The sequence below is a fragment of the Microcebus murinus genome, chromosome 17, assembly GCF_040939455.1.
Source record: "Microcebus murinus isolate Inina chromosome 17, M.murinus_Inina_mat1.0, whole genome shotgun sequence".
Classification (NCBI taxonomy): Eukaryota; Metazoa; Chordata; class Mammalia; order Primates; family Cheirogaleidae; genus Microcebus; species Microcebus murinus.
In genome coordinates, this window is record NC_134120.1 from 25,425,211 (window position 1) to 25,451,704 (window position 26,494).

The 26,494-nt window shown below is 46.7% G+C and overlaps 1 protein-coding gene across 1 annotated transcript in view; it reads left to right on the forward strand.

Moving 5' to 3' along the window:
- LOXHD1 (lipoxygenase homology PLAT domains 1) overlaps positions 1 to 26,494 on the forward strand; it is a 73,576-nt gene that overhangs the window by 42,380 nt on the left and 4,702 nt on the right. Inside the window, exons 16-20 of the mRNA XM_075993764.1 lie at positions 593 to 767; positions 2,356 to 2,541; positions 17,792 to 17,962; positions 23,391 to 23,526; positions 24,734 to 24,892. Of these exons, the coding sequence (XP_075849879.1) occupies positions 593 to 767; positions 2,356 to 2,541; positions 17,792 to 17,962; positions 23,391 to 23,526; positions 24,734 to 24,892 (827 nt within the window). The remainder of the gene's footprint in view (positions 1 to 592; positions 768 to 2,355; positions 2,542 to 17,791; positions 17,963 to 23,390; positions 23,527 to 24,733; positions 24,893 to 26,494) is intronic.

Consider the following 26,494-nt stretch of genomic DNA (forward strand, 5'->3'; position numbering starts at 1 on the left):
ACCCTATTTCTGAATAAGGTCACATTCTGAGGGACTGGGTTAGGACTCCAATATATAAATTTGAGTGGAGGGAGGAGGACAAAATTCAACCCATGACACAAAGCCTCTGCTCCCCTGCCCGAGTCAGTCCACACAACCCTCATCCCCCAAAGGCCACCTGCCCTGAGTCCCCTCAGGCTCCTCCTCCCCTGTTCTGTCATTAGCAGATTTTTCTTGAGCCAACAATAGGATGCCCACACCAAAGGCCATCTGGCAGACATCAGTCCCTGCTCCCAGGTGCCTGACAGTGGCTTGGTTGGTCCATTTTTCCTCCACTCGTTCAGGAAACATATCTCATGCACACTGATAGGCAGCTCCCAGGAAATGTTCTAGATGGGCTGTTCATTCCCAAATCTCCAAGCTAGGGCAAGGCACACAGGGCAGGCTCTTCGTCCTAGAAAGGGCCCTTTCCACACTCTTCAAGTCAAGGTCATGAGCACATGTCTGCAGTCTGCGCCCTTGGGTGGCTGGGGTTCAGCAGAGGGGGCTGCACTGGTGGTGGGGGCTGGTGGAGGTGAGGGGGGACATCCCCACAGTGCTCCCTCTCCCCCAGATCCTCCTGAAGAACATGAACACCGGAGACCTGACCATGTTCTACTACGGAGACTGGCTGTCCCAGCGGAAGGGCAAGAAGACGCTGGTGTGCGAGATGTGTGCTGTCATCGACGGGGAGGAGATGATGGAGTACACGTCCTACACCGTCTCGGTTAAGACCAGCGACATCCTGGGTGGGTCCCACTGCCCTTTCCCCCACCCTCAAATTCTGGCGCAAGTCCTGGTTTCTGGCCAGGGCATTTTCTTCAGATGGCCTTCCAAACGCTGGTCCTCCTAAGTCCCTTCCACAGCTTGCCACTTTCTATCTGGACAACGAACTTCCTCCCAGTAGCTGAACTGGCTCCTTCCACCCTCCATCAGGAAAGTGGGGAGAACACTGGCAGGGAGCATGGTCACATTTTTGAAAATGGGCTGGAAGCTCAACTCAGAGCCCTTCTGTCTTCCTGCTGCTGCCTGAAGCCCCTCACCCAAGTGCCATGCGTGTCAGGCACCCTTGGGTCCCCTCTCACAGCTGTGTGCCTGGCCGTCTGCTGTGTGCCAGCTTTGGCCTTGGGCATTAGGGTAGACATATGACCCCCAGACCTTTGCAGATCTGACATTCTAGTTGGGCAACCCCAGAGCAGTGTGGTGAGGCTCTAACAGATGTCAGCCCAGGGTGCTGCTGGGAACCCAGAGGAGGGCACCTTGCCTACCTGGGAAGTAGGGGTAAGGGTCTTGTAGGGTTTCCCAGAGGCAATGCCAAAGTCAAGTCCAGAAAGATAAACAGAAGCCACTTAAGCAGAGGGACATGCAGAGGAAGGGCCTTCCAAGCAAAAGCACTAGCACATTGAAGGCTGGGAGATGAAAGAGAACACCCTCTTACCTAGCCATGGGGCAGTGCCTCCCTCCTGGCCTCTCCTGTACCTAGCCTGCTCTCCAAGAGCCGTTGCAAGGAACCTGGCAAACTCATTCACATTGATTGTAAATGACTACTAAAGGATTAACTTGTTGGCCTTGGTAGCTTACATTTTTCAACAGAGAAGCATTTAGCCAAATAAATGAAGCTCTCATGGTAGGATCTCAGCCATAAGTCAGTAAAGCTGGTAAACGTTGTTTTTGGCACCTCCCTTCTTCCTATTCTCCTCACAGTGGAACCTTCACTCTTATTGCTTAACGTTCCAAGTGTCCACATGCTTTCAAACCCCTCCATCCTTTCTCGGTGTGCTCTCAGAACATAACTGGTAAGTTCATGGATAACAGCAGGTGTGTGTCGTAAAAGCTTCACAGGATGACCTTCTTCCAGAGCATTTGATTTTGACCTTGTTTAAGCAAATGATGTGAAGTCCTAGGGTAGAATGCCCATCAGAGGTAGATTTGGGGAGCACAGAATTTCCCTGCTTCCTTCGGAACCCACATTGTTCAGAAGACAGCCTGTGTTTCTAAACTGTAAAGCCAGCCTACATGACATGCCTTTTAAATTTGGGTGTATTTCCCCAGAAATAGGGAAGTTTTCACACTAAACCATTCAAACTTACCGACTACAACTCCAGTTAGATCAAAAGCTTTTTCAAGGCACAAAGATAAGGTAAAGGATAGAATTGGAGGCCTGGGAGTCCCAGGACACTAACTGGCCCTTTCCAAGTTCATCCCTGGCCTTGTCGACTCTGAACTCTGTCCACTTGCACCCCTGGCTCCTCCAAGGAGTCCAGGATCAAGGCCAGAGCACGAGGGCTGTGCGTCAGAGAAGCTGGCGCCCTGAGCTTCATCTTACCCACCCTCCAGGAGCAGGCACCGATGCCAACGTGTTCATCATCATCTTTGGGGAGAATGGGGACAGCGGGACACTGGCCCTGAAGCAGTCGGCCAACTGGAACAAGTTTGAGCGGAACAACACAGACACGTTCAACTTCTCCGACATGCTGAGCCTGGGCCACCTCTGCAAGCTGAGGGTCTGGCACGACAACAAAGGTAGGGCTGGGGTGATGGGAGGGAAGCCCTCAGGTCTCCCCCAAGCCCTTCCCTCCCTCCTCGGCAGCATGTCGATTCTGCCCACCCCAGGGTGGCAGGCAGCTTACATGGTTGATCACCACCATGGCGATGCATCCAGGAACACGAGAGAGCCATCGTTTCTGGGCAAATTTTAGAGAAAAAGCTTAGTTCCCCTTGCTTTCTCCCTGGGTGAGGTTCTTCATTGTTTGTGATGTTGCAGCATTAGTTCTACTTTTTTCAGGCATAAAAACTCAGAAAATAAAGGCTATATCGCCAAGTTCATTTCTCATGGATTTTTCTATAAAGGATTATACTTGTTTATTTATCAATATAATAGTAAGCCCCGAAGTAGTTGAATTCACTTTTAAATATAAACTATGAAATAAGAGGTAAACCAAGTGAGAAATTTATTTTTAACTTCAACATACCTAAGGAATACTTTGTTACATCTGTAATGTCTTCATCTGTGCTGAAGTTGATATTCTCAACATTTCTTTGGTTATCATTTTGCTGTCTTCAAGCCATTCTATTTTCTCTGGCTTTGGGCCTTTAAGTTCTATTTGTATTATAATTAGAAAAGAGTTGTTATATATTAAATTCCACCTCCTCAATGTGCACTGCTTTCTAAATTCACCTCTCTTGTCTTCCATTGAAATTCACCTCTGCAAAACTCTCTGCTCAAAGCCTTCTTCATCCTTTCCCTCATCCTCTCCAACAGTTGCCCAGAGCTGTCCTGAATGTTGTGTTTCTCCTCGCTCCTTTCAAACGCCTGCTGAGGACCAGCCTGTCTGTCGTGGCCGCTGATGAAATCCAGCTCGGTGGTTTGCCACCTCTCTTGTAAAAGGAGCTAACCTGGGTTAAATAGTTAGAATTTTTTCTGCAACGTGGAATAAGCTCAGATTAGGCACATATGAAACAACCAGACTTCAAAGCAATAAAATAATGAATACTTGCACGGCGCTCCACAGTTTTCATATTTCAGTGCATCCAGTGAATCATTCATGTACCAAGCATCTAAAAGTGGTCACAACGTGTCTGGGGCTCTGTTAGGTATTAAAGATTTGATCCTCAAAAAACAAACATTTGATCCTCAAAAAAACTTAGTGAATTACCACAGCAAAAGCACTTCATTGGCCAGGTGCGGTGGCTCGCGCCTGTAAACTAGTACTCTGGGAGGCTGAGGTGGGATGATTGCTCAAGGTCAGAAGTTCAAGACCAGCCTGAGCAAGGGTAAGACCCCATCTCTACTAAAAATAGAAAGAAATTGGCTGGACAACTAAAAGTATATATATATTAGTTCTACTTTTAGTATTTAGCAGCATTAGTTCTACTTTTTTCAGGCATAAAAACTCAGAAAATAAAGGCTATATCGCCAAGTTCATTTCTCATGGATTTTTCTATAAAGGATTATACTTGTTTATTTATCAATATAATAGTAAGCCCCGAAGTAGTTGAATTCACTTTTAAATATAAACTATGAAATAAGAGTATATAATATAAACTATGAAATATATATATATAGTTAGCCAGGCATCATGACGTATGCCTGTAGTCCCAGCAACTCGGGAGGCTGAGACAGGAGGATCCCTTGAGCCCAGGAGTTTGAGGTTGCTGTGAGCTAGGTTAACGCCACGGCACTCTAGCCTGGGCAACAGAGCGAGACTCTGTCTAAAACAAACAAACAAACAAAAAAAAACACGTCATTGCCCCTTTTTCTACAACCACTGAATATTGAGGCCCAGTGAGGTTCGAACGTTTTACTCAGGACCAGACAGCAAGGAAGACCTGGGTCTTCTGGTGCCTGTTCTGACCCACCACACTGCCTGCCAGCCCATCTTGCCAACCACCATTCTTCCACCCTCCCAGCCACTTTTCCAGGAGATCAAAAAAGAAGAGGCCATGAGGTGTATCCTCTTCTACCTCTGTTTTCTATGCCCCCGATATGTTTATTATTAGGGTGTAGTGGGGGGAGTTTTATTCAGAAAAGGGTGCAGTGGAGGAGGACTCTTCTTTCTTTCCTACCTGTCAGTTCATGTAGCAAAATGAGCCTGTGGAAAAAAAACATAATTGCAAAACACGTTCAAATAGCCTTAAGGCACCTCCCCTCTTTCCCAAGAAGGAAACAAAACAAAGGCCCCTGAGGTCTTTTTTCCTTCCCTTTCATCATCCATCATGATTGTCTTGGGACTGGTAGTGGGTTGCCTGGTGGTTGAAAGTCCATAGTTCTAATCGTTAGGAACATCTCCTGCCCTAGACACTCCACAAAGTCAGGAGGAACCTCTGCCCATGACACTCAGCAGCAATCACCCAGTCAAGACATGTGTAAAAGTACTGAGCCCCCTTCTGTGTATGTCCTCGGGACTAGTTAGAGGAATTTGACAGATGGGATTAGTGGGGGCAGTGGGGATGGGGTGGGAGGGGCAGGGATGAGGTCTGTCTACCCTAACATGTGTGCCTGCAGTCTCTCCCATGGCAGTGCCTACACCACTATTTAGGAAGTATGTTTCTGAAAAATGTCCCTGCCTTAATCAGAAAGGAGCACATTGTATTCGTGGGCTTCCAACTCTCTGTCTGCCTACCAATACACACTGGTAAGGTACTATTACTCTTGAGGGCGGGAACCATGCCTTGTTCATCTTCATCTTCATAACTTCCTAAAACAGTGCCTGGAGCATGATGGGGACTCCATAAATATTAGTTTAGTTAAGACCCCCACCACCAGGAGAGGGATGAGAAACAGCAGGTTCTTCAATCTTGTTCAACCATATCCTCTACCTGTACAGAACTGAAGGGACTAGAACCCTGAGAAGGAAGAAATGGTATTCCCAGGCAGGCTGAGCCATTCCTTCAGGATCAGTCGTTCTATGAGGCTAGAGAGCAAGGGGTTCCCTCCCCACCCAGTCAGGCTGGAAAAATGAGCAGGGAAGAATTTCATGTAGGCTGTGATGACCCCTCATTTTCCAAGAAGAGAAGACAATGCCAGGGTCGTTTATAGTATGAGTATTTCATTTATGGAGGGGGGCGAGGATGGAGGGAAGGGCCAGAAAGATTGAGTTTGCTGGTGTTAACGACCACACTTCTGTACTACTATCTCTGGGGGCTGTGGAGCTGTCCAGGGTTCTGACTTCTCTGGCCTCTCTCGACTCTCGACTCTATAGCCTGGTCCAGGGCTCTTGACTTGGGGCCTGACTGTTTTCAACCTGACCTGCTAAGGACATCCAGATGCATGGTAATCTAGACCATTGTCAAGGTGGCCTTGACTACCATGCACCCCCACCCCCACCCCAGTTCATAGCAATGAAAGGTAGAAAGTTGCTGATCCAAGTTCAGAGCTCATCTCTGTGTCTCCTGCTACAAAGGCCACTATCTCCAACTCCATCATATCCAAATCCGAACCCCAGCTGACTAAACCCTTTGTTTCTTGGCTGGCTATTCCTGCTGCCACCTCACCTTCATTGTCTGCCTTCTGCCCTCACCTTCCACCTCAGCCTGTTTCTCACGACGAACTTCCAGAGTTCTCTTGGGCATTCCTGCCTCCATGCTGTACCATTCCTTCCAAACCATCTAGGAAAGTAAAGGCCCATATATTTGAGAAAAATGTTCAAAAAGCCATACAGTGACATTTCAGGGGTCAGAGATAATGTTTGTTTTCAGTGTCACCTAAGTGTCCTCCTTTCTTGTTTTCCTCCTCCTACCTGACATGTCCTCTCCTGAGAAAAAATGAGCAATACAGGTATTTTTTACCACTGTGGCAACAACAATCCCCACAGTTTTAATATTGATATCAGCTAACAAATAAAATATAATTGGTTCTCGTTATTCACAGTAGTTATGCTCTATAAATTTGCTGCAAACACTGAATTAGTGAATACTGGACCCTTGCCCTTAGGGGAAATACAGGTTAGTTTCCTGTGAGCCTCTGGTCACAACATTTTTACCAACTGATCAATATGTAACCTTGTTTTATATGTGTTTCTGTTTAAAGGTACCTTATTTAATATATATTGTTTATTGACTAACATTGAACTTATGACCAGCAGCACCATAACTCATACCTGAGCAAAGCTTATCTAACATGTATTTTCTTTGTAATGCGCATCACAGCCTTCTTGTACTTAGGAACACTACACAGCACTTCAACTTGGGAGCCAACCAGTATATTTGGGGCCATTTTAAAACAATGAACTCACCAACAAAAATCACAAAAATGTGAAAAACATGGTACTAAATAGACCACAAAAAGTACTGAAGCAAGAAGGTGGTGTTGCCTGGTTCAACCTCAGCTGAGGATGTGTGCATCGGGCAACTCAAATTTTTTCACCACTCTGTGTATGTTCACAAATGACCACATGAGTATTAATTTGATGATTACAAATAAATTTTAGCAAATAGGCAAACCCACAAAGATGAAGCTTTTAAGTAATGAGGATCAACTGCATCTATTGAGCACTTACTGTCAGGCATGGTGTTCAGGGCTGGGGACAGAGTAAGAAACAGCAGGCAACATTCCTGTCACCTTGATGACCTTCTAGCAAAAAAATACATTCATTAAACAAGTAATTAATTTAAATAATGATGTGTCTCCAAAATGGAGGTCCTCCGGATGCCAGTCGCAGGACTCATAGACCTTTCTGAAGAAGTGATGTAAACATCAGCTGAGACTTGAGGAATGAATGGGAGTAGCTTTTAGATGAAGTGTGGTGTTTGCTGAAAGTGGAGGAACACAACTGAGGCAGAGTGAGTAGCACATATCAAAGCCCTGAAATAGAAGAAATCTTGATATGTGGCAGAAACTAAAGAAAAATCCAAAAAGACTACAAAGTAGGGAATTGGGGTGGGAGCTAGAAAGTAGACAAGGAACCAGGCTATGCATGATATCATGAGCCCTGTCAAGGAGTGGGTCTTTATTCTAAACACACCAAGAAACTTGCAAAGATCTCAAGAACAGGAGTACCTTGGGGAAGACCTACTCCTTGGGGAAGTTAGGTTAGATGGAGAAGAAAATGGACTTCAAAAGACAGTTAAGAGAGTGATGGGAAAGGATGATGTCTTGTAATATGGTGGTAGGAGTGGGGATGGAGAAAATGTCAAGAGATTTGAGAAATACATAAGGCAGAAGATATATTAAAGGTTTGCCTGAGAAGACTTGAACAAGAATGGTGAGGATGCTGGAAAAGACTCTTCATCTTGATAAGTTTTATTTGAAGACCTGGGATACTTCCAAGGGGTGATGTCCAGTAACAGTGGAGTCTGGACCTCAGGAGGAAAGGCAGTTGAGAGACTGATCTGAGATAGTGATCTAAAAGTTGTTAGTACAGAGACAGTAGTGAAGTCATAAATGAAGAATGAATGGGAGTCCATGTAGGAAGTACAGCTTAAGGAAAGCAGGGATGGCCCAGGGCAGATTTCCAAGGATTCTGCCACTTAAGGTTAAAGAATGGAAAAGAAGGAAGAAGAGGAGAGGAAGAGAATAGACAAAGGAATTACCTCCACATTTTGTATTTCCAAACTAAAATGTACTTGGGGGGGGCTCTTTGGGGAACTCTGTAGTGCTCAAGATTATTCACTGGCCATGAAATCCATAGATGTTATGTGTTGGCTCTTGATTCCATAGTTTTCTGGACATAAATTTAATAGAAGAAACATGAGTTCATATTTGTTTTCAAATAGCAAATCAATTTAAAATAGTTAAAATGTTTATCTCTCCCTAGAAGATTTTCAGAATCCCTTGCTGAGAAATTTTGTTATACAGCCAAATATTTAAGTCAGTGTCAAGGGAGAAAGGAGGGGAGATGAACAGTTTTCTGTAATTTATGGATTCATGTTTACTAGACAGAAATGCTCTTCATTACCTCCTACCCCTGCCACATACATACACAAATGTCAGGGAAGCTTTCTTACCTAGCCTCACCGCTTCTGCTCTCTGGTCCTTTTTGTAATGTGGAATTGCCTTTTAACTCCTGTTATTTCAATCCATCCACAGAATGGCATGGTACATACAAGTTTGCAGCAATAGAGACTCTTCTAAGATTAACTATTTTCATTCAAAAAGTTTTCTCTGTTCTTCAATTTCTTTTTTTTTTTTTTCCTATCTCTCTGAACTTGAAGTTCAGCCCTTGTTTAAATTTTACCTTGCAGGAAATGTTACATCTTTTGCCCAAGCTAGAAGTCATTCATAGAAAACCAAGAAGTAATTGCACCTGCAATTACCTTCCCCTGCTAAATTCTTAGGCATTCTTCAAAATCCAGATTAACAGCGGGGCGTGGTGGCCCACGCCTGTAATCCTATCACTCTGGGAGGCCAAAGTGAGAGGATTGCTTGAGCTCAGGAGTTCAAGACCAGCCTTAGCAAGAGCAAGAACTCATTTCTACTAAAAATAGAATAATTAGCTGGGCATCCATGGCACATGTCTGTAGTCCCAGCTACTTGGGAGGCTGAGGCAGGAGGATCACTTGAGCCCAGGGGTTTGAGGTTGCAGTGAGTTGTGATGACACCACTGCACTGTATGTGGGGTGACAAAGTGAGACGTTGTCTCAAAAAAAAAATCCAGATTAACTATCATATTCTTCATAAAGCTCTTTAATTACCCTCTATGAAGTTAGATGCTCCTTACTCTGTGCTCCTAAACTTCTCTGTTCATACCTCTAGTTGTAAAACTCACAATGCTGAATTGTAATTGTCTTGCCAATTACAATTGGTAGACTTTTGAGTTTCTGAAGGGTAGAGACTTTGTTTGATTCACACTTTTATTCTCAGTTCCTTGTGCTTAGTAGTTATTTAATAGTTTATGTGAATGAATAAATGAATAAATTTCTACTTAACATCAGCTTGTAGTTGTAGCTTGTAGCTTGTAGCTTCTGGGTCCTGTATGGATGGCTTCATAATTCCATCATTGTCCAGACTTCATGGAGATCTCTTTCTCCCCTCTAGGTGTTTGAGAGGTCTGCAGATGCAGCACATCATATCAGATATCTTATTAAAGCATTTGCAAGTCTCCAAGGGCAGGTATCATGGATGGAATAATGTTCCCCAACTCCCAAATTCTTGTTCACTCAGAACCTCCAAGTGTGGTCTTATTTGGAAATGGGATCTCTGCAGATAGAATTAGCTAAAAGTCTTGAGATGAAATCACCCCGAATTTAGAATGGGTCCTAAATCCAATGATGATTTATGTCCTTATGAGAAAAGAACATGGAGAGATGCAGAAATAAGATCATGTGAGATGGAGGTAGAGATTGGAGCTGGAGATATCAGTTACAAGCTAAGGAACACCAGGAACTGCTAGGAGCCACTGACACTAGGAAGAGGCAAGGAAGGATTCTTCTCTGGAGTATTCAGAGAGAATGGCCCTAATAACACCTCAAATTCAGATTTCTGGTCTCTATAACTGTGAAAGAATACATTTCTGTTGTGTTAAGCACCAAGTTTGTGATCATTTTTTATGGCAGTCCTCAGAAAATAAAACAGTAGATGAGAATTTTCTAGGGAGTAGTAAAGACTTCCATAAGGTCTCAGTTCAAGTCCTATCTCTGCAGTAAAGAATCTGCCTCAGGACTTGCTGCTGGGTGTGAAAATTTTGAAGGCCACTGGACCAAGATGAAATTCACCAAATCAGAGTGCAGTCCCATCACAGAGCCCAATGTCAGCAGGGTCAACTGCATCAGCTTTAAGGCACAGCAAGGCCAGGTGGCCCAGAGTCGTAACACCAAAGTTGGTGTCAAGTAGTGATCTGTTTGGCAAACTTCTAGCTCTTAAATTTTATAGCTGGAGTCTCCACAACCCTGAAATTAGCTTAGTGTTAACTGGGACACAGAAACCAATTATTCCCCTAGGCATGAAAAAGAGAAAAGTCCAGAGCTGAAAGGCATCATAGACTAGCTTCTGATCCTATTCTGGACTTGTCATTTAATTCCAGCCACTGGGACCTCTGCCTTATGACCTAACTCCCACCATGCATCCTGCCATGATTATACCTCTTTGTCTGTGGTTAACAAACTCTCCTATGTCCTCACCTCCTCCATGATAGTTCTTCCTATTGCCCTACCTTACTTGAACCCGCTCCCGAAACACTCAATGCACTCACTTGTCATTACATGTTTATTCTGTCTCCTGTACTTGACTATCAGCTCCACAAGTACCATTGTCTTATTCATTGTTCTTTCCTGAATGCCTACCACATTACCTGTAATATAATAGAGACTTAATACATTTTAATATAATTTAATTATACTCCTGTTTCATTCTTTCAGACCCTGTATTTTTATGCTTTGGTTATAGGGAACTTAGTTTTCTCCAGAATCAGAGTGTTCTTTTGTGCTTTAGTGAGTCCAACCATGAATTGCAAACAAAGGACTAACTTATCCAATACCAGCTGCCCTTCTTCCCAGATATTTATTGTGCATGTATCCAGGCTTTCTCAGTTTTTTTTTTTTTTGATATATTTTTCTACTATGGAAAAACCTGACAGCCAATTAGCCATTTCCTTCCATCTCATCACCATCAAAACCTGAAGGAAGAGGGGGGTTCAGCACCATAGACAGCTCCAAACCACAACAGTCTTGTCGCTACTTGCTGTTATTATCATTTAGATGTCAGCCTTTCCAAAGAGCTTGACACCCCACCCTTACCTTGGATAGCCAAAGACTATTTGACTGCCTTGGCCCCATAACAGCTCTTCTACTCAAAACCCTGAGTCATTGATGTGATTCTCTTTCCCTTGAGACAGTGGGTCTTCTCCTCTCCAATCAGACATTGGATCTGAAAGCAAGATCATATCATTGGTAGGTCTTGAGGCTCACCAGGGAGAGGGAGATTTCTGTATCTTCATTGAGCCCACGTGGTTGGGATACTAGGGTCAAGAGAGGGACAAAGAAGTCCAGGTTCTGTGCCCAGCTTTCTTTTTGTGGTAAATTTCTCAAGGGATGGAAATTGAAATATCAATACAAGCTAAACATATCTTTAAGATTTCTCTATGCCACACTTTTTTCATATTTAGTTTGAAATTTTTCCAACTACATTATGCTTCCCCTGCATAGAAATTTAGGAGGACAAATATATTTTGTTTGAGAGTCTTCCACAATAAAAGGTAAGGATTCCTGAAAAAATATCATATAAGCTAGATTACAAATGTTTCATCAATTTAAAGTATAGAAATCTTCTCTTCCCCAAATCTACCTTTCAATATTTTTTGTTTACCTGATTACTCTTATTTATGAAAAATTTTGAACATGCATAAACATTAAGGGAATAGTATAATGGACTTCCACATACCCATCACCAAAGTTCAACACTTATCATGATTTATCATCTTTACTATTTTTTCTTTTTCTTTTTTTAATTGCTGGAGGATATAAAATCAAATCCTAAACTTCGTGTCATTTGACTCCAAGCATATTTAGTGTGTTTCTCTCTATAAAATGGACATTTTCTTACAAAAATCTCACTGCCATTATCACACTTAACAATGACTTCTTTATATCATTCAATTTCTACTCCATAGGAAATTTTCCCAATATTGTGTATGGAATACATGGGAAGTATGTAAATTTACTCAGTACTGTATATTGAGTAACTTTGTGAAGGATACAATGTAGTGAGGAAATACTGTGAATTGATGTAATATGAAGTACACAGAAGTCACATTCTTACTGATGCTAATAATGTTGAATAGTGGATACAGGGGCTGTTAGCCTGATTGCTCTATTGTAAAGTTTCCTCGTAACTCTTCATCTAATAGATTCCTCCAGTGATGATCAATTAGGGTTATAAATGGTGATTTTCTAGTTCTATCATTTCTTATCCACTTACTAGCTGGAATTTTTCTATAATATTAAAAAAATGTCCCTCAGGCTATTTGATTACCATGAAATATAGTTCATGGAGGAAAATCAAGATAAATGATTCATTCTTTCCCTTAATTCCCATTACCCAGATAGCTTTTATAATACTGAACAAATTATAATGAGAGTGTTTATTTTCTAATTTGTCTTGCTCTTCTTGCTTTCTCTGGTTAAATTAAAACTCTGGTGAGATAAAGAATTTCTTTTACCACAAAATGAATTTATATGTTTTCTTTTGAGTACTATAAATTCATAGAAATATGAAAGACCTCAGAAATCATCTATTTTAACCCCCACATTGTACAAGGGAGGAAACTGAGGCATGGAGATATTATTATCCAGTTTGGTGGATATGCTGAGCCTATGACCCAGATCTGCCAAATCTCATAGTGTCACTCTGGGCATCCTCTTAGATGGCACATATATGAAAGTGTTTGTGGAAAGATAATGGCTAGATTCTTATATTCTCCCATAGCTGGGGCTCTATAATGGTTTCATATCTTACTTTAAACTTATTGATCTTGCTGAAGAAATATGAGTTACCCAGATGAACCTTTAGGTTGCCAAAGGTTATTTTTAAGGAAAGGAGTTGCTTGGTAAAATGAACTATCTTTCCACAGCCTGGTAAAATGAATTATCTTTCCACTTGAGAAGAATTTTCAGTGGTTTGCACTGGAAGAAAGAACTGACAGTTCACTTCAGAAAGTAAAAATAATTTATCAGTTCTATGTTTATTGAATGCTAAGTTCGTATCCCTGTGATACAACTAACACTTCCTAACACATGGTTCCTACTCTCTAAAATCCAACTGGAAAAGTCAGACACATGAATGAAAACAGCCACAAAAAGAGTTAGGGCAGTTCATGACCTCAGTAGCAAAGATTTTCCAAGACATCTGTGCTTATGGCCAAGAGAATGGACAGACAAGGAATACTGTGGGCCTGGAGATTTTGGAGGGCCTCATGGAGGAGGGGAAACCTAAGTTGTCCAGAGGATAAGCAGGCATTTAGGGTAAGGAAATAGCTTCATGCCATGATCAGGAGCAAGGAAATGCCAAAGGGATGCTTAATAAATCCATCTCACTGGGATAGGGGATATGCATAAAGCCTCTTCCTTATTGAAGTAAGAAAGAAGGTGATTGGAGTCAGACTGAAGAAGGCCCTAAATATGTAGACACAGAGTTGGGCTCTTTTGTCCCATCAGATGTGGAAAGCCACTGGGAAGTCACAGGCAGTAGATAGCACGACAAAATCCAGGGAGCAGCTGCCAGCCTCGCTCCCATTCATAGTCTCCCGTCTCTTGCCCGGAAAGATTGGGACTCTGAACACACTAGTTCAGAGTTTCTAAGCCTTTTTCCTTAAAGCAAACTTTGGAACATTTGGGATAAAATAATCAACTCTACAAAGACAGGCCATTGCTCCCAGGGGGTGGGGAGGTGCTTTGAATTCTTTTTCCCCTCCACTCCTAAAATGTCATCATCTTCTTCCTTGTTCTTCCCTATTCAATAACAGTGCACACTCGCGCATTTAAAAGACACTTATTGAATAATATGTCAAGTATTTTTCCAAGCACCGGAATATAGTGGTGGATAGAGCACATAAGACTTCTCTCCTAGGGCTTACAGACTAGTGGAAGAAGACAGACAAAACAATATTCAAGGAAACAAAAACAAAATTATTTCAGATTGTGAAGTGGGCGTATGGTGACTGATGGCAAGTGATTGGGGATGAGGAAGCTTCTACAAATAGGGTGATTACCAAAGGCTTTCCCAAAGACAGGACATTTGATCTGACAGCTCAATGATGAAACAGTGCTGGCACTCAGAGCCTAGAGAATATTGTTCCAGACGGACACAAGAGTAAATGCAAAGTTTCCAAGTCAAGACCGGGTTTCATATATTAAGGTATAAAAAGAAGGCCAGTGTGGGTGGAATACAGTAAGTGAAGTTGTGAGAAGTATGAAATGAAATCAGAGGAATGGAAAAAGCACCAGCTCATGTCAATCCTTGCAGTCCTTGGTGAGCAGTTTGTATTTTATTCTGACAGTGACGGGAAGCCATTAGAGGGCTTTACATGGAGAAGTGACAGAATCTTATTTATGATTTTAAAAGATCTCTATGGTGCATGTAGAAGGATATTAATGAGAGAATTGTGTATAGAGGTAAAAGTCTGGAGACCAACTAATTACCCATCAACAAGGACAAGGTAAATAATTTGTGCGATGAGCATACAATGGGATACCAGGCACCTATGAAGAGTATTTATATTCTGACATGGGTTGTCCATGAGTAAAAAGGTAAGGTGTCAAATAGTGTGGAGTATTTTCCATCTTTGTATAAAAAGATAAAGTAGAACGCTAAAAGAGGAGACTTTGTAAAGAAATTGATTCTCTAATGGTTGGTTTCAGATGGTTTTCTATTGGTCCATGAGGGCCTGGTAGGGTGTCCACCATCTGACTAAAGGGTGGGTCTATTTACCTATCTATTAATACTGTCCTGCTGCCTTCGCCAGCGAAAACCAGCCACATTCCTGCGCTGAGCTGCCTTTTCCTGGTTTCATGGTTGACAGGTTCTTAGTGGGAGAAAGTTGCAGTAAGACTCCTGCCAATCACACCCAACATTTCCCAAACAAGGCAAGTAGATCCATAGTGAGCATGAAGCTGAGGATTAAGCTTCTTTCATGTCAAAGGAGTTGGGGCTAGCCTGCTATTTACCATGGAAGGAGCTTCTTTGAAGAATTCTAACTTGAAAAGAAAGTTGTGGATGGAGTGAGACAATGCCATCCTTTCAGAGGATGGGGGGCAGGGGGACTCAGCCTCCCACTGCATCGGGCACCAGGACAAGGATCCTCCTCTGGCTGTCTTCATCCACACATCAGGGGCAGTGCGTTATCTGTGGATAGAGTTAAAGCCATCCCAGAATCTACATTTCCCTTCAGCTCACTGCTTTCCTCTGTCACCACCCTGCCTGCAGCCCAGGAGCCATGTGATTCGGGAGTGAGAACAGCTAGGGTCTAGAGCAGGATGAACAGTGCTTTCCAGCAACAGAAATGATCTCGTGATGGCCCACCTCTCCAGATACGGTCATCCTCCTCCACCAGCACACTTGCACCCACTCACAACTCAAAATTCCCATTGATTTCCTATTGCCATGATTTTGTAGAAAGACCCCTAGTCTCTGGTCCTGATACATTAAACCAGTAGTTCTCTAGTAGTAGCAGCATCACCTGGGAGCTAGTTGGAGGTGGAAATTCTTAGACCTCATCACAAATCTACTGAATCAGAAACTCTGGGAGCAAGGCCTGGTAATCTGTACTTTAACAAGCCCTACATGTGATTGTGATGGAGGCCTAGGTTCCCAGCTTTGGCCACACATTGGAATCACCTGGACAGCTTCAGCGAGTACTGGTGCCTAGGTCTCAAGCCAGAGTCTGTAGTAATTGACAAGAGCTGGGTAAGAGCTGGGTAAGGGCTGGATATGACAGCTGGGTATTAGAATCTCTCCCCCCTCTTTTCCCACACTCACACAAACATACCCATACGGGGTGGGGGTGGATTGTATGCGGAAGACAAAGAATCTCTTCCACTGGGACATCTTCCAAAAGGATCAACAACTTGTGTTCCTTTTCTCTGCCTCCCTCTTTACCCACCTCCCCTTTTCTATGTTCTACTCTGGGTTTCTTTGAGCATCACTTGGGTGGGTCTTATCTGCATCATTTCCAGACAGAATGCACTGAGGCTTGCTAAACAGTTTAGCCACTTTCATGATACTATCAGGAACCATCTCAGAGAGCAGCCATTCTGCAAACATACAGGCAGAACTGGTCCTCATGTAGAAAAGTAGAATGATTTATTGAGTTAAAAACACAAGTTGATTGACAATGTACCTCACCACTGTTTAACTCAACAGAAGTACTGTAAAATTTAGCTTGTTTTGGCACTCACTGTCTCTTCCACTTCAGTAAAGATGTATGTTTACAAAAAATAAGTACTTTTTTGACATGGAATAATGCTGTTCTAGGACTGCTAATGTATACTCCCTGCCCACAAGCCTTAACATCTACCCCCTACAATCTGGGTGACTGAAGTTTGTGTCCATTTTTGTGTCTCTCTTTGTGCTTTAGGACCCTGAAACCACAGACAGGGTCTATCTACAGCTGTTGCTTTGGGCAGCATCTGATCCTAGAGGAAGACTTTTTGGTGGGGACAATGGGGCTGTCCCCACAGCCCCAGGTGGTATGAGAAGACAAGGAGTGGGAGTAGAGCACATCCTAGTATTCCCTGGGGCGTTGTCTTGTACACATGTTATAGGCAGCAAGTATTATCACCCTAACCTGCCAAACCACTGGGATTTCCTCCTACAAGGGGCCCTTGGGGTTGAAGAGTTCTCAAGGACTTTGAAGAGTGGAGAGTAACTGAACCCGTGCATGCTGGAAATAGCACACAGCTGTCACAGCAAATGCACATCGATTCATACTTGATGGCGATGCTGTGGTGGGAACGCTTCTGAGGGAAGCCCTGCCAGTTACCGCAGAGGCAGCTGTCTGCTCAATATTAGGCCAAGACTTGTCAAATTTAGAAACATACCCTAAAGAAACAGCAGCTTCTGATTCCTCCTATGATTGCTGAACCGCTCAGCCGAGGTCCCCAAAGTCATAATACATTCCTTTGTTCAGCGTTCACTGAGCAACTACTACCTGCCAGTCGCAATGCCAGGCACTAGGGAAACAAGAACAAATAAGACCCAGTCCTGTCCCTTGAGAGCTCACAGTCTGCAGGATGAGACACTAAATAATGACAACACAAAGTGGCAAGGGTATGGCCAAGGCAGGTGCAAGGGCTCCAGGAGCATACAGGACACCTGATGTCAGCCTAGTGGGTGATCAGGGTACATCTGAGAAGGCCTCCTGGAGGAGTTGATATCTGAACTGATTCTGGAAGGATACTGGGTGTGAACTAGGTGAGTCCCAGTGTCAGAAATAATAGAGGTCATCCTTCAGCTTTGCGAACTCCAAAAAAGGCTATTTCTTGGGTCAGAGATCTCCATTATGGATCTTATAAAAGCTGTGAGCCTTCTCCCTGGTCAAATGTTCATGTATAATTATAGCACAATTTCTCAGGGCTCATAGACTTCTTAAATCCCACACACAAACCCTCTAGGGTCTGTGAACCCCAAGTTAAGGGCTTAGCCAAGATCATTATATCCTCTGGGCTGGAGGAGCCCCCAGAGGCCACTGAACCCAACCCTCATTTCATCAACAAGGAGACCAAGGCCCAGAGAGGACAGAGAACTTGTCCAGGGCCACACAGCCAGAGGACCGGGGAAAGTGGCCGTCTGAAACGAGGGGGAGGGTGTGTCTAGCTCCCAGTCCTCATGGTGGCTTTTCCACAGGGATATTTCCTGGCTGGCACCTGAGCTATATCGACGTGAAGGACAACTCCCGCGACGAGACCTTCCGCTTCCAGTGTGACTGCTGGCTCTCCAAGAGCGAGGGCGACAGACAGACAGTCCGAGACTTTGCCTGTGCCAACAACGAGATCCGCGATGAGCTGGAGGAGACCAGTACGTGGGGAGAACATCGGCTCAGGAGGGAGGTGGGGAAAGGGGTTGCGATAAGAAGACATCGCTACAGCCGGAGGGGTGTCAGATGCCCACGGTGGGGAATAATACGGGAGAGATGCATAAGTAAACACCCTAAATGTTGCTCAGTGAACCTGGACCTGCTAGGATACTGGTGCCAGCTCATGGCCCTGAACCACAGGGACTGATGAGGCAGCAGGAAAACCCACTGGGAACAAGTTCACCCTGACCTGAGGCTGGGCTGGGCAGTTTGGTGTGGGGCCCTCTCTGGGTTACTTGTGTGTCATGGACTCCATCCAACTGATGCCGGTGACAACAGCTGCCTAATCAAGCCTTCCTAGAGTCAGGACGCAGGGGAGCCAGTATCTCCATCAGCCACTTTCTCTGTGTTCCTTCCTCAGGGGATATTTAAAGGGAAAGAGTAACTGATCCTGGGGAGACCTGTCTTTAATACAGATGCCAGCGTGTGGGCCCAACAGATTGGAGAAGGCTTATCACAGGCAGAGCCTGATGGAAAGAAGGAATTTTCCAACCTTAGTTATTAAAGCAACACTAGCTGTATAAGAGGCAAACCCCCAAATTGCAGTGTCTTAGCACAACAAAATTTATTTCTCACTCCTTTAATACACAGTCCAGTGTGGGTGTTTGGTCAGAGGCCATCTGTGGGGTGATTTAGAGACCCAAGCTATTTCCATCTGTGTCTGCCATTTCCAACATGTAGCTTCCACATTTTTTTTTGCAGAAGGGAAAAGAGAGCATGGAGAAGGCACACCCCTACCTTCTTAACACATGAGCTCACATCCTATTGGTGAGAACTGGTCATGTGGTATCATCAGATGCAAGGGCACCTGGGAAATGTAGTCCCTGGATGGGCAGCCCTCCTTCAGAGGACCATGTAGACCATGGATGGAACGGGTGAATCTTTGGTGGAAAGCCACCCACCCACACTCCTCTCTGCCATGCCCTCTAAACCCTCCAATGACGAAATTAGCTGCCTTGAGATGTGGTGAGCACTATGTCCCTGTTCCATTTGTAAGGCATGGGACATAATGACTGAGCGTCCTTCACAGAGTTCCTGCCAAACAGCTGCTAAGACCTGCAAGACGTGGGTCGGCCTGAGATGGTGGAGGGGAAACGACACTCGCGTTAGGTCTGGAAGGATGTGTGCAGGCTGGAGACAGGAGGGCAGGGGCGCAGAGCCCAGAGAGGGCCTGGATCGATCTGTCCCTACTAGGAGACTGCAGAGGGCAGAGCGGTGCCCTCTGAGGGGCCCGGGGGCCACAGCCGTGTCCTCAGATGGAGGCTCACCCTGGGGAGAGTCATGGGCCCAGCTTGAGCCAACATCCCAACCCTCAGCTACCTTGATCTAACCATGCGACAAAGCCAGATTGGGGACCCACAAGTGCCAGGCCCTAATCTGACCTCTGGGGACACACCAATGAATGAGATGGAGGCATTGCCCTTGGGACACTTACATTCTGGTGTCGCTGACCCCAGGGTGCCTCTGGGCACTCAGCCATGAGGACAAACACGCTTTTGCATTTGAGCAGAGCATTCCTGAAAGCATTCCACACCCGTGTCCTCACAGCCCCAATCCTTCACTGCGAGGGAGGGAAAGTGCAGATTCACACCTCGGTATCGTGGGTAAGGAAAACAAAAGCCAGACAGGTTAAGTGACACAACTAAGGCCCACTACACCACTCCCCCAGGATGTCTTGTCTTTATCGGGCATAACTGGACTCTTAGATTGAGTGATTTCCCCATCTCGTTTAGCCTCTTGTTTTCTGCCTTCGTCCCTAATTCTCATTAGCAGTTCTAGAAGCTGCTCCCAGCCCTCTGTAAGCATCTGCCAATGCAAGTGATTCCAACATGCAGCCAAAGCTGAAAACCGTTGGCAATCTGTAGACAATGCTAATAGCTGTGTCCCGCTGCCAGAGATTCATGGTAAGTCCTGGGCAGTGAGATCACATGCTCATGTGTGCACATGCACACACACACACACACACACACACACACACACACACACACACATGCACACACACATACCTGGGAGGCCAAAACATCTCCCTTGTTGGGACACCCATTGGCAGGACCAATGCCTCCCTTTTTATGGCCCTCTCCCTTCCTTACCCACCACTCTTAAAGCCTTTAAGGGCTGCTTGGTCAGCCTTCTCTGTGACACTTCCAGCCCAAACACAGTCCCGCTTGCTGGCCAACTCCCCAGGAATGAAGCACTCACTGCTTCACCGGGCAGTTCTGTTAGAAAACCCATCTTCATATTTATGTTCTTGAAGTTTCCATCCTTTGGTAGTCCCAATGGGGTCAAACAGAAAATTTCAGAAGTGGTCTGGACCCTTGGTTGCATGTGCCTGAAACCTGAGTCTAAGCTGGCCTCAGCACAACGGGAATGTACTGGCTCCCAGAACGTGCAAGTCTGTGGTGGCTCTAGCTGAGACTTGGCTGCCTCCAGAGGCTCCAGTGGTTTTCGTATGTCTCTGTCTCTCTTTTCTTCACAGATCTGTTTTCCCCAGTGTGTCACCTTCCTTTCAGTGCCTCTGTGGGAAGATGGCTGCTGGCAGCCCCAGCCTCACACCCTTCCGGTGTGACAGTCCCAGTGGAAGGGCAGAGAGCCTTCCCCAGGGAGGCTTCTGGCTGAGCCGGCCCGGGACTCTCAGCCCATCCAAGCAACACAGTAGGAGCTCCCCAGAGTACAGAATGGTCCTGAAACTCGCTGCGGTGAATTTCTGATGCCCTCTAGAAGCCCAGCTGTCCTCCTCCTGGCATCCCTCCCTAGCCATCATGGGCCCCTGCAGTTCTTGTCTTGAGACTGAACACCAGTTTGTTCTGCAGCTCCTCACACAATGTGTTATCAGATCTTCTCTGCATCCCCCCACCTCCTGCATTGCTCGTTCTTCTCTCTGCAGATGCCTTGCCCAGCACAAAGCCTAGAGTTCAAGGGTGGTCAGCTGCCCCCTCTCCTGTCCTTTCGCTGAAACCCCCACCCATGCCCGCTAAGCCCACAGCAGCTCTGCTGGTGGCCCCTTTGCACTGGTGGCTCCCATGTGCCTCTCCCTCCTCGTGGCTGCTGAGTGTCTCCCTACAGCAGGGCTTGTCCTCGGCTGTGCTGGCCCCACGCTGAGCCACACACTGACCTCTGGGAGACTGGGCACTTCCCTCCGACCTGCCCCATCCTTTCAGGCCCCTGATCCTCCTCTTTCCACTTCCTCCTGGCAACCTGTGAACAAGATTAAGAGTCACACCTTCCGCGTTATTATCATCAAAGCATTGACCATATGAGAAAGAGGGCAAGGTGAAGATATGCTGATTGAAGCTTCCTTTCAAAAGACTCTTGATGTGACTGGCAGCATTTATTTCTAATCTACCTAAATGCCCTCACCATCCTCACTTCTCTACCTTATCCTCAGGGCCATCAGGAAAGAAATTCTCACAGTCTATATAGCACACCCCATTGCTATATAGACTGTCTATGCACACCGCATTGTCTCTCGCACCTCCTACTTGAGTTAATCACGATGACATGGAGGTTCCTAGTGCTCCCTGCCTCCCGCCTTGGCACTGACAAACCATTTCCTTACCCACACCCAGGATCCCCTTCAAATTTACCATTATCTGTTTGTGGACCAGACCTCAGCTTCCCATGGGAACACAGAACAGCCATGGTACAGCTCCCCTCGCCAGGATTGCTGGAGCCCCGGGGCTGGGATCCAAATGGGCCTGCAGAGCCCTCCCTGCAGCAGAAGCTATGCGTTCTCTGTGCATCTCTTCCTCTCCACGGGCTACCTGTGTCTTTGTCCAGATTCAGTCTATATGTTCCGGGTAGCAGAGATTCTCCTTGAGAGAAGTCACACGGGCAGAGGGCTGCTGAGGGGCTGGGATGGGCATTACAATGAGCTGCAGGCAGAGCCATCCCTTTTCTTAATTGTCTTTATCCCACCTCTCAAATAAAGGCATAGAAACAGAGCTACCCCTTTGGATCCAGAATCCCAAACCCTCAACGGTTCACGTCCTGCAGTAAGACCTACATGCACGGGGACACTCCAGAAAAATAGTCACTGTGTCCTACTATGGTGCCAGCTCCATCCTGGGCCTGGCCCCTGGGTAATGGGGCTGAATCCCATGTCACACCCCCACCCCCAGTATCTTTGCTCATGCTCTTCCCTCTGCCTAGAGCATCCCTTCATTTTCTGCTGATTGTAATCATGACCAAGCTCAAATGCCACCTCCTTGGTGAAGCTTTCTGTGATTAGCCCACTCGTTTATTTATTCACTCAGTAACTATCTAATGAGGGCCTCCTATGTGCCAGCCACTATTCTGGGCACTTGAGATCCTGTCGATGAGCAAATTAAAGACTGCTGCCCGCATGGAGCTTACATTCAAGTGTTGGGGGGAGGGATACAATAAGCAGTAAAATATTGAATAAACTACATAGCTTGCTCAAGGTCATAAGGACAACAGAAAACAATAGAGCGAGGTAAGACAGACCAGGAGTGCAGGGGAAATCAGGTTGCAATTTTAATTAGAGCTGTGGTGTAGACCTCCCTGAGAAGGTGGTGAGGGAGTGAGCGAAGCCACTAAGGGCAGAGTGGGGAGGGAGGGGGGAATCGCTCCAGGCAGAGGGACCCGTCATTGCAGAGCTCCAAGGCAGGAGTGTGCCTGAGTGTGCTGGGAACAGCAAGGAGTGAGCCAGGGAGAAAGTACTAGAAGGTGAGCTGGGAGAGGACACTGCTGGCCACGTTTTCCTCTCACCCCGTAGTCCTTTGGTCCTTGGTTGCAAGGTTATCGCATTCTTTCTTCTGGCACAGTCCGTGTTTGTGCCTGGGGCTAGTGATTGAGTTCTAGTGTCACCCAGAGTCTAGTCCAGACCTGACACTTGGCACCCACCCAACACATTGGATGAGTGCCTGCCGTGCAGACACGATTGAGGGAATGGCAGTGAGAGGCAGAGTGACAACCGAGACGGAGATGGGAGTGGGACTGCTTGTCTGCCTGGGGCTTTCCCCGTTGCTTTTGGTAGCAGGGCCCACTCTCCTTTCTTGTCTTCTTGGTGTGTGATCTCCGTTTTGCACGTCAGGGACTGTCCATTCCTGAGAGCAGACCCCGCATCTCTCTGAGTATTCATCCCCACCGCCTGCTGCCTTCCCACTGGCTCCCGGATTCACCGCAGAGAGGTTGCTGCTATAAATAAAGTGGGAAGATCACCCTAGCCCAGAATTGGGGCAGCTTCTGCTTCTGGCCCAGGGATTGTGGCAATTTAAACCTGCCTCCCCCACACCCAGGCTGGGGCCTAAGAGCGAGTGAAGGCTGGAGGGGATGGCCGTGGCGCATCAGCCCTGCTGGTGGGCGCTGCTTCCCCTCTGCTGACCTGCCCGCCCCACCCCTCCCTTACAGCCTACGAGATCGTCATAGAAACTGGCAACGGAGGTGAAACCAGGGAGAACGTCTGGCTCATTCTGGAAGGCAGGAAGAACCGATCCAAAGAGTTTCTCGTGGAAAATGCTTCTGGACAGCGGCGGGCCTTTAGGAAGTAGGAAGCGGGTGCCCACAGGGCATTGGGGCTGGGTGGGTGGGAAAGAGAGGGACCCCAAGAATCTCCCCTTTGGGTGGGAGCCATAGGTAAACAAATGGGCCTAACGAGCAAGTACTTATTGAGCACCTACTGTGTGCCAATCCTGTGCAAGCTCCTGGGGGTGGAACAGGCGACTTCTAAGAGGGAAAGGAGGAACTGCATGTAAGGAGAGCTCACTCTGTGGTGGGACAGTGCCACTCACTGCAGACATTACCCCCGGCCACCTAGACAAGGACCTCACCTCCTTCCATCAGAGCCACGTAACCTCCCCCTCCCCCTTAGCACCACTGAGCCTTTGTCTTCCTCTATTCAGGCTGCTAGAACAGAATAACTTAGGCGTGGTGGCTTAGAAGGCTGGGAGTCCAAGATCCAGCCACCAGCAGATTCGGTGTCAGGTGAAGTTTCACCTCCTTTTCCATAGACGGCCGTCTTCTTGCTGTGTCCTCACACGGCAGGAGGACTAAGGGAGCTCTCTGGAGCCTTCTTTATAAGGGCGCTAATCCCATTCCTGAGGGCTCCACCCTCGTGCCCTAATCACCTCCCCAAAGCCCCACTTCCAAATACTGTCACATCGGGGATTAGGTTTCAACATGGATTTGGGAGGGGAGCACAAACATGCAGTTTATAGCAACCTTTTCTTCACATTCCTTCTACATCAGGACAAAATCTGGGCATGTAGGCACTTACAGACCACCACAGAGTGCCTGCACCCCCTCCTCCATCACCACTCCCCTCACTGGACCCGAGCCCCACCTAAGCCGGCATTCCCCTCAGAAATACCTGCACTTCCACACTCCACTGTTCCCATCCCAGGACTTTGCTAAGACAGGTCCCCTTCTGGGGACTCTCCCTCCATCTCCCCCTCTGCTCTCTGGGTCTCGCCATACCCCCAGCTTAACCTCAGGGCCCCACCCTCCTCCAACTCCATCCTGCCTAATGATGTCGCCGTTCCTTAGTGCTGGGACCAGGCAGCTAGTAGAGATTTTGACTTGTGATTGTCTAGTCAAACTAGACAGAATCCCTCAAGGAACGCAGGACTGCCAGCAGGTCTCGTTGCCATCCTGTCCCTGTCCCTGGGCCCTAGGATGCAGCAGGGCCCTCAGCGAATGCTCGCCGACTTCAGTGGGCAAGGGCAACTCACCTTCCCCACTCTTGTTTCTTACAGGGGGACCACAGACACATTCGAGTTTGACAGCGTCTACCTGGGGGATATCACCTCCCTCTGCGTGGGCCACCTCGCCAGGGAGGACCGGTTCATCCCCAAGAGAGAGCTGGTCTGGCACGTCAAGACCATCACCATCACCGAGATGGAGTACGGCAATGTGTATGTTTTGAGCCTCGCAGTGCAAGAGGACAGGGTGTGGGGAGGTGCTCCCTTTGGAGCCGAGGTCACCCCAGCCAGAAGGCCTACAAGGCAGGAAGGGAAGAGGCAGCTGTACTGTTCTGAAGCTCTCTGAACTATGCATCTACCACCTGAGGCAGGGGACTAGACCAGATGACCTTGAGTGTACCCAGCCTTGGAATCCAGGGACCTCACCTCCTTCCATCAGAGCCTCCTTGGAACTGCTCAGATGCTCACTCTTTCTTCCCACTCCCTCCTTCCTCCTTGGAAGGACGCTGAGAAATTCAAACAGTGCCAGACAGCAGACTTTCCTTGCCTTCCCCCTCCCTCGCTCTATAATGACAAAGAAATCCAGCTTCAAAGCCTGCTGTTCACACAGTCATAGTGAAAGCCCACCATCCATGTGGGCAGAGTAGAGACCAAAGACAAGCTGGGGTAATCCAATGGCCCACCTGTCTCCCAGTGCCCCAGATACAGGGCTCTGCATTTGTCCTGTCAGGGCCTTCTGGAGGCTCAGGCATTTCTGCAGGATTAAGGGTCTTAGTTACCTGGGCAACACTGTCACAGCCATTAATTTGTCTAATTAAAACCACTTGGTAACCACATAGGAAGCCAGAAAGAACCCTGAGGCTCTGGAAGGCAGTAAAGACAATGAGAGGGAAGCAGGGAGCGGTGGCGAGAGGAAGCCAAGGTCAATGTTTGCAGAAGATTGAGTGAGAGCTGAGTGCCCAGCTCACAAGGCCAGGCTTGCTGGGATGCCCACCCAGAACCACTGCCAGCCCCTCACTCCAGCATGCCCTCTCCCCGGGGCTGGCTTTGCTCATTCCATACCCCAGAGCCTTTCCTGCTCCAGGGAAAGTGGCCACTGCCCACACAGGAGCAGCAGCCAGGTGCAGGCCTGCTGGATGCAGGTGGTTTTCTCAGCTGGTTGCTCTGGCTCTTAGGAGCCAAGGCTTCTCAAAGCAATGTCTGTCCAGGCTCAGGCTGTGGCCTGCAGAGTCCCTGGATTTTTGGGTCCCCCAAACTTCCAAAGCTTTCCCTTTGGGAATTGAGCAAGAAAAGGTTCTGACCTCTGAACTTCTGTCCTAGTCTGCCCAGACTGCCATAGCAAAATACCAGAGACTGGATGGCTTAAACAACAGAAATATATTTCTTACAGGTCTGGAGGCTGGAAGTCTGAGACCAGGTACCATCTCGGTTGGGTTCCGATGAGGGCTCTCTTCCTGGCCTGCAGACGGCCATCTTCCCCCATGTCCTCACATGGCAGAGAGAGCTCTGGTTTTTCTTCCTCTTCTTGTAAGAGCACTAATCGAATCGTGAGGGCCCCACCCTCACAACTGCATCCAAACCTAAGTACTTCTCAAAGGCTCCCATCTCCAAATACATGGGGGTTTCAGCTTCCCACCAATTCAGTGTATGAGTTGGGGACAGGGGGAATACAATTCAGTCCATAGCAGCTTCCCTCCTGAGCTGTGGCATTATTTGCTGTTCTTTCAGAGAAAACCCAGCCTGGGTACAATAAATCCTGCAGGAGTTGCTGAGTGTGGCTGATAGGACCAATACTGATGGGGACTTGAGACCTGG